At 40.8% G+C, this 12,074-nt stretch overlaps 2 protein-coding genes across 2 annotated transcripts; one reads left to right on the top strand and one right to left on the bottom strand.

Annotated features, from left to right (window-relative positions):
* Positions 1-5: 5 nt before the first annotated feature.
* rnaseka (ribonuclease, RNase K a) lies at positions 6-1,894 on the bottom strand. The gene is made up of 3 exons (XM_062516259.1): positions 1,685-1,894; positions 1,365-1,447; positions 6-524 (listed from the first exon to the last, which is right to left on the bottom strand). The coding sequence occupies exons 1-3, from the start codon at positions 1,760-1,762 to the stop codon at positions 380-382; spliced, it is 306 nt and encodes a 101-aa protein (XP_062372243.1). The 5' UTR covers positions 1,763-1,894; the 3' UTR covers positions 6-379.
* Positions 1,895-1,939: 45 nt separating this feature from the next.
* Positions 1,940-11,594, top strand: ddx10 (DEAD (Asp-Glu-Ala-Asp) box polypeptide 10). Its single transcript, XM_062516258.1, has 20 exons — positions 1,940-2,231; positions 2,474-2,534; positions 2,733-2,863; positions 4,926-5,084; positions 5,419-5,539; positions 6,032-6,221; positions 6,458-6,584; positions 6,906-7,068; positions 7,282-7,366; positions 7,501-7,602; positions 7,748-7,835; positions 8,119-8,207; positions 8,748-8,977; positions 9,227-9,357; positions 9,502-9,630; positions 9,873-10,043; positions 10,140-10,196; positions 10,345-10,526; positions 10,722-10,780; positions 10,950-11,594. Exons 1-20 carry the CDS (start codon positions 2,043-2,045, stop codon positions 11,078-11,080), a joined length of 2,595 nt encoding a protein of 864 aa, XP_062372242.1. The 5' UTR covers positions 1,940-2,042; the 3' UTR covers positions 11,081-11,594.
* The last annotated feature ends 480 nt before the right edge of the window (positions 11,595-12,074 follow it).

Below are 12,074 nucleotides of genomic sequence, written 5' to 3'. Positions count from 1 at the left end.
AGACTTGTTTTTTTACTTTTATTTTATTACATGACATACATGTAATAAACCAGTTTGTCAAGGCAAGAATGGTTACAAATGTCTGGTCCAGTGATAAGGCATGTCAGTACAGTAAGGCACTATTAAAAGGCACATTCCCAAAAAAAAGTAGGTCACTCTGTGTGTGAAGCCAAACACTTCCAAAAATGGGACATCCATCGCCAAATGCTGTTAGTGTACCGGGTTATTGTGACATACAAATGAGAATGCAATGATATTTACAGACTAAAGTATCTCTGCAAGGTCAAATCCGTGGCGGCTGGTGGGTTGGACTCCAGTGGGGCAGCTAGTGTACCAAGTGGTGTTAGTGTACCAAGTGGTGCTAGTGTACCAAGTGGCGTTAGTGTACCAAGTACTCCCTCCGCTTGTTCATCCGGATCTGGCAAAAGGACAGGAGGCCCAAGACGACATACATGCCCGCGGCGATGAAGCAGTTGTAGCCCACTTGGTCAAACAAGGCATAAACAGGTTGCAGGGGGGTCTGCCTGTCGAGTGGAAAATGATCAAGTTAATCAATGGCTTCAAATAATATAATACACTCTTAGAACAACACTCTTGCTGACAACTCTGTACTTAAAAAACAAATGAAGCTAAGAAAATCTACTTTCACAATCTATTTTTTCCAAATACAAGGTTTTAACCCCCTTTAAATGTCAGTGTCAGAGATAGACCACTTGGATCCCATTGTCAGTAAATTCAGTTAATTGGTCCATTCAATATCTCAATAACAATACAAGGTTCAGCTAGCCTGACAAGCTGCTACTGTACGTCTAGATTTCTAGGCTAAGGTTCAGCTGCAACACACAACAAATAAGATCAACGAAACACCTCGTGTCTATCAGTATGTCAAGCTCAATGTTTCATTTTAAAGTATACTAGATGTATTAAAATGTTGTATCCTCTTTAACATATAGCCTATGGTACTATGCTTATATTAGCTCTGCTTTTCTGACACTCAGTATGAGCGAAAAAGACATGTTCTTTAAAGCACATGCACTTTCTACCTATCAGCCTGAATGTGGTTAAAAGTATAAGCCTACATGTAATTAAAATGAGCTCACACATGATTTGTACACTTTTTTTAGTTTGACTGTTGGATATGTTGAGATGTGTTGTGTTACTATTGAGTTTATCATCAATTAATATTTCCATGTGACGCACAGTAAAATATTCAACAGAAGTGTGTGGCCATATCTAAGAACCATTTCAATCAACAACACTCACACACAGATAGCTCCATGTGACACTTAGGCCTATGGTGACTCTTAGTCATAAATTGTCATATGACACTTTTGGTGTACCACTGTTCCTCTTTGGAAACTTACTGGTTGTGCATATCTTCCTCACGGATAGGTACATCCTCTATTAACACAGCCGAATGAGTTGAGAAGAAAATCCCCAGCATTGACTAAACAGGAAAAAAGACAATCAGTAAAAATTCTGTAGGCTACTTCACTTGACTAGACTACCAATACTACCATTTTCTCATCAGATATTCTCATTTTAATATTTTAGGTGGTTAATATAGTAATAACTACATAACACTACATACAAGTATCTACACAAATGCAACGAACACCAACATGTATGACAGACATGTTCAAAGTCTGAAAGGTAATTTAAAGTTAGGAATCCAGGTTCTTACCAGCATTATGACTCCCCAAATACTTAGGACAATTCCGCAAGCTGCAAGCTTTGGACCACAACACACACAAGACACCATAGTGTTTAAATATATCCTGACCAGTTCCCAGTGAAAATAATTACATTTGCAGTCTCTAAAACTCAGTCGACAAACTCTAGAAAGTCTTTTCTGACTCCAGCTTCTCCGACTCTTCACTAACTTCTTCAGTCAGCTGACTGAAACCAGGAACCGGAAATTGACTTCGCCAAAGGGAATGACGTGTACATTGTGCGACACATCGTGTGCCATGCTTATTTTCCAGACCAACACAACTCTTCTGAAATAATATGAGATTGTGACAACTTATGAAATATATATCATGTCTGGAAAACCTCAGAAGAAAGGTAAACCTGTTAGCGACGATCCTGTTCGTAACTTCGAAAAATGGAAGAAAAACTACAACAGGACGAAAAAAAGAGTGAAGCAAGTCAGACAACCTACGAAGAAGAAACGAGTGTGGGAGAGCGAACAAGACGGCATCAAAAAATTGGTGGCTAAATATGCTCAGGTAGGGATGTTTTATATGGTGAGAGAAGGACAAGTACCGTAATAATTGCTGTTTAGGGGTCTGTAGGCACCGTGTCACTAGTGCCTAGAAAGTAAACAGCCTTGTCCAGCAAAGTTTTCTTATTACAGCATTAAAGCAATGCCTTTTTATTTCCTAATGTATCATAACGGTATAGATAGAAGTACAGTTTCCCTCTTGTATGACCTGAATGAATTTGGCTATTCTTTGTCATCCAAATGCAGATTAATCCCAAGGATGCAGTGAACTTTTCAGATTTCCCACTATCAAAGAAAACTCTCAAAGGTGAGGTTAAATTTAAAGGAAGAAAAATCAGCTGTCAACTCAGCTGTACTTTGAATTATTAAGTCACATAACAAAATACCAGTGAATGGAAAACACTGTAAATTATACATTTTGTGTGTGTGTGTGTGTGTGTGTGTGTGTGTGTGTGTGTGTGTGTGTGTGTGTGTGTGTGTGTGTGTGTGTGTGACATCATGTCAGCTTTGGTAGAGGCACAGTATCGACAGCCCACAGAGATTCAGCGCCAGACCATAGGCTTCGCCCTGCAGGGGAAGGATGTACTGGGGGCAGCCAAAACGGGCTCAGGCAAAACACTGGCCTTCCTGATCCCAGTAAGTGTAAAATACAGCATCAGTCATACTGGGTTTGTGACGTGGACATGCATTGCATGAGGGTGTCCTTGGCAAGTTGTTTATTACTGGAGTTGTACATGATTATGTGCGATGTATAGATTTATGAAATAATGGGATGGTAAATTTAGAGGGGGGTCATTCCACCTCAATTCAACAAATGCCTTCTGCTTGACCATCTCAGATTTCCTTCAAAATTTTACCACCTAAAGAGTAACCATTTAAACGAACTTAGCCAAAATATTAGATTGGTATACCTAATACATCCAGAGAAAAACATTTTTGAACATGGTACCCCCCTTCTGATTTTTGGCACATTGGCGCCCTCATCTAAATCTGCAGCAAAGTTCAGATGTCATTATCTCAAAAAGTTTTCAAGCTAAAGACTTCAAATTTTCTGTGAATAATGATTGCTACGTATAGGTTCCACATATTAATTCGTAGGCCGTATGTGTTGATACTGACTGTGTTTCAATCTTGTGAAATCAGAAGAAAAATTGCAGATTTTTTTCAAACCCCCACATTGGGTGCACCATTACACAATTTATAAACAAAATGTTTGGCAAATGGTTATGTCTCTCTACAGAAGTGTTTAAGCTGTCTTTGAAAAAGTAATTAAGAGGTGTCTATATTGCTTTTTTGTTGGAAGTATTGTAACACAAAACTGAAAAATAATCAATTTGGATGATATTGTATCTCCCCATTACAGAGGTATGACAAGCTATACCAATGAATTGAACACATCTCCAGAAAGAGTATGAAATGGGCTTTCAGACTGTGAAATTTCAAGATGGTATTATGGCTGCAGTTATTTAAATTTATTTTTTTAAAATGTTGGTCTATTACAACAATTAGTGTTGTTTTTGTACTATTATTTCATGATTTCATAATCCTTGTCTTATTCCTAAGTATCAGATGTTTATGTCTTATTCTGTTAAACATTTATTTTTTCATTTACTTGCTGGGTGATGAACTAATAAAATATTTCCTGTATTTCCTAAATAAATTGCTGCTGCCACTATTTAATGCCACTAGATGTCACTATTTAGTGATATCAGCAATGTGCTGTTATAGTAGACCAATATTTAAAAAAATAACATTTCAATAACCATAGCCATAATACCATCTTGAAATTTCGCAGTCTGAAAGCCCATTCCATACTCTTTCTTGAGATGTGCTCAATTCATTGGTATAGCTTGTCATACCTCTGTAATGGGGAGATACAATATCATCCAAATTGATTATTTTTCAGTTTTGTGTTACAATACTTCCAACAAAAAAGCAATATAGACACCTCTTAGTTACTTTTTCAAAAACAGCTTAAACATTTCTGTAGAGAGACATAACCATGTGCCAAACATTTTGTTTGTAAATTGTGTAATGGGGCACCCAATGTGGGGATGTGAAAAAAATCTGCAATTTTTCTTCTGATTTCACAAGATTGAAACACAGTCAGTGTCAACACATACGGCTTACCAATGAATATGTGGAATCTATACGTAGAAATCATTATTCACAGAAAATTTGAAGTCTTTAGCTTGAAAATTTTTTTGAGATAATGACATCTGAACTTTGCTGCAGATTTAGATGAGGGCGCCAATGTGCCAAAAATCATAAGGGGGGTACCATGTTCAAAAATGTTTTTCTCTGGATGTATTAGGTATACCAATCTAATATTTTGGCTAAGTTAGTTTAAATGGTTACTCTTTAGATGGTAAAAGTTTGAAGCAAATCTGAGATGGTCAAGCAGAAATTTTCTCTAAAATCCGTTGAATTGAGGTGGAATGACCCAGGGGACATCTAGAGTTAGTTTGCTGATTAGCTTCATGTTTGGCTTCAACCATCAGACATAAAATATAAGTTGTGTGGAATGCACACAGAATTCTTTTCAGCTATATGACACAGATTTCCAGAAATAATGTATGCTGCCAGTATCAAATAATCATGTCTTACTCTAGGATGAAGGAGACAGGATGGTTCCATTGTGTTTCTGTTTGGACGAGAGTAACTATGTGGCTGATTGATACTGTTTGTGTTGTGTCAGGTGCTGGAATGTTTGTATCGAAACCAGTGGACGGCACTAGATGGCCTTGGCGCCCTTATCATTTCCCCAACTAGGGAATTGGCCTACCAGACATTCCAGGTTTTGCGTAAAGTGGGTAAAAACCATGAATTCTCTGCTGGGCTGATCATAGGCGGCAAGGTGAGATAATCAAACTACTCATGAATTTTCAGAGATGTCTCTTACTTCAATTGAATCAATGTGTTGAATCTGCTGATGTGTTTTATAGCACACATTATTAGCTATATTCCTTATTTCACAGGATGAAGGCAAACCATAGCTCTCATCATTTTTAACTGTAGTATTGTGATGATAAAGTGAGATGGTCATTCTATTGATGATGCAGCCTGAACTACTGGTTCAGTTTATTAGTGTAGTGAAGCATTTGTTTCGTTCTGTTTTCCTGCTACGTTCTCTGATACGGATTCGTCATTGTTGTGTTTGTCTTGCTGATGCATCGGTCGAATGCGTGCAGGACTTGAAGGATGAGGCCGAGAAGATCCATCGCACCAACATCATCATCTGTACTCCCGGACGCCTGCTGCAGCACATGGACCAGACCTCTGCTTTCCACGTCTCCGACCTCCTCATGTTAGGTACGCTCAGCTCATGTGATTGGTCGGCTGCTTGTTGTGTTTGTTTGAGACTCACACCTGGGCCACACCGGATCCAACTGAACAACTGAAGCGCTCCATCTTGAAGACTGGTCTATTTTTTTTCTTCGAATGTATGTGTCGCCATCACATTTGGTGTAGCCAGTTCCATTGATGATAGGGGCCGTGGTAGTGTGGCAGTGTAGTGGTTAAGGAGCTGGGCTAGCATGCAGTAGCCTGAAAGTTGCTCCGGGGACAAAGTAATAACAATGTAATCCCTTTTAATATAGTTGAAATATGTAAGTCACTTTGGACAGAAAAAGTGTCTGCAAAATGTAATGTAATGATAGTTGAAGTAAAATGTTGCAGTAGCCGCTACCCGAACCGAGCGCTTCGGTTACGTGCCTGGTGTAGCTTCCCGACTAGAGATCAAGAACAAGAAGTCACTGTCTCTCCCTCATCATCTCCTTGTCTTTTGTTTCCCTGCTGCTCCAGTCCTGGACGAGGCTGACCGCATCCTGGACCTGGGTTTCTCGGAGACACTGAACGCCATCGTGGAGCATCTCCCCACCCAGCGGCAGACCCTGCTGTTCTCGGCCACACAGACCAAATCTGTCAAAGACCTCGCTCGCCTCAGTCTCAACGAGCCAGAGTATGTTTGGGTGCACGAGCAGGCCAAATTCAGGTGGGTGTGCCAGCAAGCACAGTATGTCTGCCTGCCTGTCTGTCTGTCTGTCTGTCTGTCTCATTTGCCAGTGATTTACTGATACGGGTGTTAGTGATTTAGACACAGAATTGACTGACAAAAGTTGTATTGCCAGTATTCTCTGTTGCTTAGGTGTGTGTACAGCCATAGTTTATAATATGACTACTAAACAGGAGTCCCCACTTAACTTATCTTTCTAACAATTTCTCCATTAGCACCCCTGCAACACTAGAGCAAAGCTACGTGGTGTGCGAGCTCCATCAGAAGGTGGATATGCTGTTCTCCTTCCTCAGGAGTCATATACACAAGAAAATCATTGTCTTCTTTGCATGCTGCAAAGAGGTATGGACACTCACACCAGCCTACACTACACAGTATAAATCGTTTCTAGAGAGTTCCATTATCAGTGTCATGGTTGTTCCCATAAGGTTTCTGTTTTAACAGGATATATTATCTTAAAGTTTGGGAACAAAATAGTTCAAACATTCAAGCATTGTTTTTGGGTCTATAAACACACACAAAGAAAATAGTCCATAGTGCCAACTGAGGCTGCTTGTGTTAAGTCTGGAGGCAAGTTAGTTCACCACTTTTAGATAAAGACTGCTCCTTACTGCTGTTTCAAACATTTTTTAAAACTAATTTGAGAGATTTTCTCTGCTTCAGGTGCAGTATCTCTTCCGCGTGTTCTGCCGTTTAAGGCCGGGCATCTCAGTTTTAGCACTTCATGGGAAGCAGCAACAGATGAAAAGAGTGGAGGCCTACAACGATTTTCTTGGGAAGAAGTCAGCAGTTCTATTCGCTACCGATATTGCTGCAAGAGGACTGGGTATGTCACTTTGTGTGTGTATGTGTGTGTGTGTGTGTGTGTGTGTGTGTGTGTGTGTGTGTGTGTGTGTCTGTCTGTGTGTTTAGCATGCCACTGATTCATAGTCTTTTCATTGTTCTTCATTTCTGCTTTTCTTCTGCTTATTTTTTCCATTTTGCCAGAATAGTCTGCCTTTGTCTTCACTGCTTTGTCTGCTCCTGTGCATTTTTATAGACTTTCCTGCAGTGAACTGGGTTCTGCAGTTTGATTGCCCTGAGGATGCCAACACCTATATCCACCGAGTTGGGAGAACAGCCAGGTACGGTAACTTCTATTGTGGGGTCTCTTTAGGTCACTTGGTCAACTACTACAAGGGGGGTTCTCTCTCTCAGCATGTTTTTTTTTCTGAGCAATTTGGATTTGGTGAGATGACCAGACTCCCTCTGTGTCCAGGTACCAACAGGGAGGTGAAGCGCTGCTGGTCCTGCTGCCCTCCGAGGAGAGAGCCATGGTGGCTGCCCTCGAGGAGCGACGAGTGCCCATCAACAAGATCCAGTAAGGAGCGGCGCTGCATACTCATGCAGACACACACACACACACACACAACGCCATCACGTTGTTCAGCCAGACTTCAACCAGAGCGGTAACAAATATGATTTAAATATTTTTGTCTGTGTGTGTGTCTTTTTTTTCCCCCCAGAATAAATCCGGACAAACTAGTCTCGGTACAACAGAAGTTGGAAGCCTTTTTGGCCCAAGAGAGAGAGCAAAAAGAACGTGCTCAAAGGGTACGTACAGGTGTGTGTGTGTGTGTGTGTGTGTGTGTGTGTGTGTGTGTGTGTGTGTGTGTGTGTGTGTGTGTGTGTGTGTGTGTGTGTGTGTGTGTGTGTGTGTGTGTGTGTGTGTGTGTGTGTGTGTGTGTGTGTGTGTGTGTGTGTGTGTGTGTGTGTGTGTGTGTGTGTGTGTGTGCGCATTCATGCATGTGTGAAGTATCACACAGTTTATTACGCACACATATGCAAAACACACTACTGGTCGTTGTCTTATCCACCCTCTCCTCTCCTTCTCTAGTGCTTCATCTCTTACCTGCGCTCCGTTTTCCTGATGAAGAACAAACAAGTTTTTGACGTTACTCAGATAAAACTGTCTGAATATGCAGCGTGAGTACACCACCCTACCGACAGTTTGGACAAGCCCAATTATTCCTACCCATGCCAACCAAGTTTGCTTTGTAGTGCATTCGTACTTCAGAAAAAGACATCCTTTGCCAGGAAATTACATACACATTACATAAGGCTGAGATGAAAGAGGATATATTGTGCTAGAGAAATACTAATGGAAAAAAAAATGGAACTATTTTTGGTGAAATTAAAAGTCCTACTGAATCAAAATTTAGCAAGGTTATATCAATAGTTATGGTCTTAACTGTACTTCTTGTCATGTGACTGTCGTATATGTCAGCATCAAGCAGTCAATAGGCTCATTCGACTTCATGTAGCCGCCTTAAGACGACTGCAGACATAAGTATTTCTGACATTCTGATCCGTCTTTCAAACCGGAATTGTACATACGTCATGGTTGAAAACGTATCCGAATGTCAGAAACAGTCACATCTGCAGTCGTCTCAAGACGGCTGCGTGAAGTCGAATGAGCCTTAATCTTCCTCCCTCATTCCTTTTCTCTCCCCTCGTGACTCATAGGTCGCTGGGATTGGCCGTAGCTCCTCGAGTGCGTTTCCTCAGCAAGGCTCCGAAACCTGGACTCAAGGAACAAGAGGATGAAGACCGTGGGAAGAAAGGCAAGGAGGATGAGGAGGAGGACGTCGCGGAGGAAGAGGAAGATGAGGAGGAAGAGGAAGATGAGGATGAGGGTGAAAGCGACAAAAAGGCGGAGAGGAGCTCGGAGGAAGAAGAGGATAGCGAAACTGAAGGTAATGGAGGAAGTCTGCTGTTGTCTTGCAGTTAAAGCTTGTGTTTTTGTTTTTAATCTGTGTTTTCCAATTTCCAATCTTTACATTTTAACTCTGAATGTTGATTCTGAATGGACCTGTGTATTCAATTTCAATTCAATTGCATACAAACCCAGTTCAGGGTTTTGCAGTAATCCCATGAAGCAAATAGAGCATCAGAGAGGTTTTGTGGCTGTAACATAAAGCACTTTACCCTGTGACTGACCTCAGACCCTGCTGCCAAGCTCAAAGGCCTGTTGTGCAATTCTGACGACGATGACGAGGACGATCTAAAAGATCTGGACCTTTTCACGGTCAAGAGAAAGGACGTATTTAACGTAAATATGAGCCAAGATGAAGAGGTTCGTACATTCATGTTTTATCAGTTGCGCACCCTCTGTGTGTGTATGACTTGATTATATATATGCATGTGACTTGTGAATGGCTGCTCATTTTCACCGTCTAAAGTACATATGCTGTATGTGTATATTATATGATCTCTGTAGGACGATGACAGTGAATTAGAAATGCCTAAAGGTCGTCAGCTCAAAGTATCCAAGGCGAAAGAGGCTAAGCGAGTTCGGAAGAAGAACTTACAGGTTAACACGAAGATCGTTTTCACCAATGATGGAGAGGTATGTGCACAGCTGTTTTGTCCCACATTTTTATTAAAAGGCAATTACATTTACAAAAACATTGGGCGTGTGATGTGTCATTTGGGAGACAAAATCAATCAATCTGTTGTAGTTCAGGCTGCATCATCAATAGAATGACCATCTCGCTTTATTATTTAAAAATGTTTAAAGGTTTGCTTTCAACCTGTGAGGTGAGAATAGAGCTAATGATGTACCTCCCCCAACGTTCCACTGTCCTGTAGGTGGTGCAACAGTGGCCCGTCGTGCAGAGGCCTGTTGTTAGCGACAACCAGCAGGAGGACCAGGAAGAAGAGTCTGGCATCAATTTTGAGAAGGCCAAAGAGAGGCTGAGACTTGAGGATCAGGAATATGACAAAAATGAATATCGCCGAAGGGTCCGCGAGAAACATCGGGTTAGTGACCATACACCACACACACGCGCGTACAACGTCTTTATCTCGGTCACCTGGCTTAGCTAACGGTCTATTTTGTCTTTTTGCTTTCCACAGGAGAAGAGACTGAAGGACAAGCAAGCAAGGAGGGAGGCCTTTCAGCAGCAGAAAGAGGTGAGGAGTTCTCCTCTGCCGAGTGTTTTGGCGAGTGTGATGTTTGTATGGTTGTGTGTTGTATGGTACTCTGCAAATGGTGTTTTGATGTTTGATATTCGTCTGCTGCTTGTTTGGTTATGTGTTAAATGTGCACATGGTGTTTCAGGAGAAAGAGAGGAGGAAAAAGCAAGAAGCTGATGGTGATGGTGATGGTGAGGAGGATGGTGATGAGGATGAGGATGAGGATGACGATGACGAGCCAGTTGCCTATCTGGCAGGTGCAGAAGATTTTGACATCAGTGCACTTCCAGACCCAGATAAATACAGAGCCTCCGACAGTGAGGGCAGGTGAGTACCGCTGCACAATTTTGGTGTCGTAAGGTTTAGACATCATGTGGGGGCGAGTACATTTACAACAAAATCCCACCATTTTATTACACTTGGTCATTCTTGTTCAGTCATTGAGATCCAAACAAAGGCAACCAAAATGACAGTTGCTGCTAGTACATGGTATTTGATTCTGTGTTTTGTGTTTGTGTGAAGTGGCCATGAAGGAGGATCACGGAAGAGGAGAGCCAGTGACAGTGATGAGGAGGAACCAGGTGTGTAGAACTATCCTGATGATCTAGCGATCTAGACAAAGTTATAAATAACTACATTTACAAATATCTACATGTATTTCATATCAACAACGATTAAACCTACCAAAATGTAATGTAGCATTCATAACTTGTATAAAATGGTCACACTTTTCTTCTTTGTTTTGTGCAGTGATGAAGAATAAGCGGACGAAGAGATCCAAGCCTGACGCTGAGCCCGACATCGAATCCAATCCTCTGGACACTGGGCTGTCCCTTGGAGAGGACGAGGAGCTGGTCCTACATTTACTTGGGCAGAGTTAACAGTAGATGTGAAAATGCATCTGACACACACAGAGACTTGTAATACTCCCTCTCGCTCAAACCACTGTCTCCCAGATTGTGTACTGCACATTTTTAAATGCTATATAAAAACAGCAAGTCTACTTTCAGTGAGTGGTTCTCCAAGGTTTTTTTCAATGTTCAGAGTGTGTTATGGAGAACTAGCTATAAGTACTAGCTACAAATGCTATCTGATCTCAGTGCTTGATTTTCACATCACATCATTACAAAAGTGTATTTGTAAGTACAGTCATCGGAAAATCTAGTTTACCATGTAAATATGTAGTAGCTAAGTGTTTCAAACAAATTATGCTGATCTATTATGAATAGCGACAGTCAGTGTTACATACAGTACATATGTGAATGTTCAGAGGAGACTATGACATTGTGATGATCTACACAATGAGAATTAAATGTCATTGACAAATATAAATACGAGTGTAACCACACAAAATCAGAAATGAAAAAAAATTATAATAAAAAAACTTGAAACAAACTACCAAGACACACCGTAATGACATTATTTATTTTTTAATCACTCTTGTTCACTCATAACCACTTATTGTTGTAAATCTAATATAGTTTTGGACAGGAAGAAATACAGTATATGACCCCTTTTAAGTTCATTAGGCAGGAAGGCATGCTTTCTCAAAAAAGTATCAAAGTGCCCTGCCATATGCAGCACAGGTTATTCTGGAAGCATATGATGGCATGAATGAAAATGTATCTTTTTCTTTCTTTTTTAAGTGCACTCAGAACAGACTGCAACAGATGTGGGAGGAGCTTATTACATGTTATTCATTTAGTCGACACATTTATTCAAACTGACCGAAAGGAGATCCTAGGGTAACAATAATACTGCCTTTACAATCAATATAACAGTGGTGCAGTTTGTCAATCGTTAACTGGATAGGTAAAAACTAGACGATGCAGTTTCTTCAGTTTATCAATTGTTGTCTGAATAGGTAAAACTAGA

This window comes from Sardina pilchardus, chromosome 16 (assembly GCF_963854185.1).
Source record: "Sardina pilchardus chromosome 16, fSarPil1.1, whole genome shotgun sequence".
Classification (NCBI taxonomy): domain Eukaryota; kingdom Metazoa; phylum Chordata; class Actinopteri; order Clupeiformes; family Clupeidae; genus Sardina; species Sardina pilchardus.
This window is presented reverse-complemented; position numbering and strand designations above follow the sequence as displayed.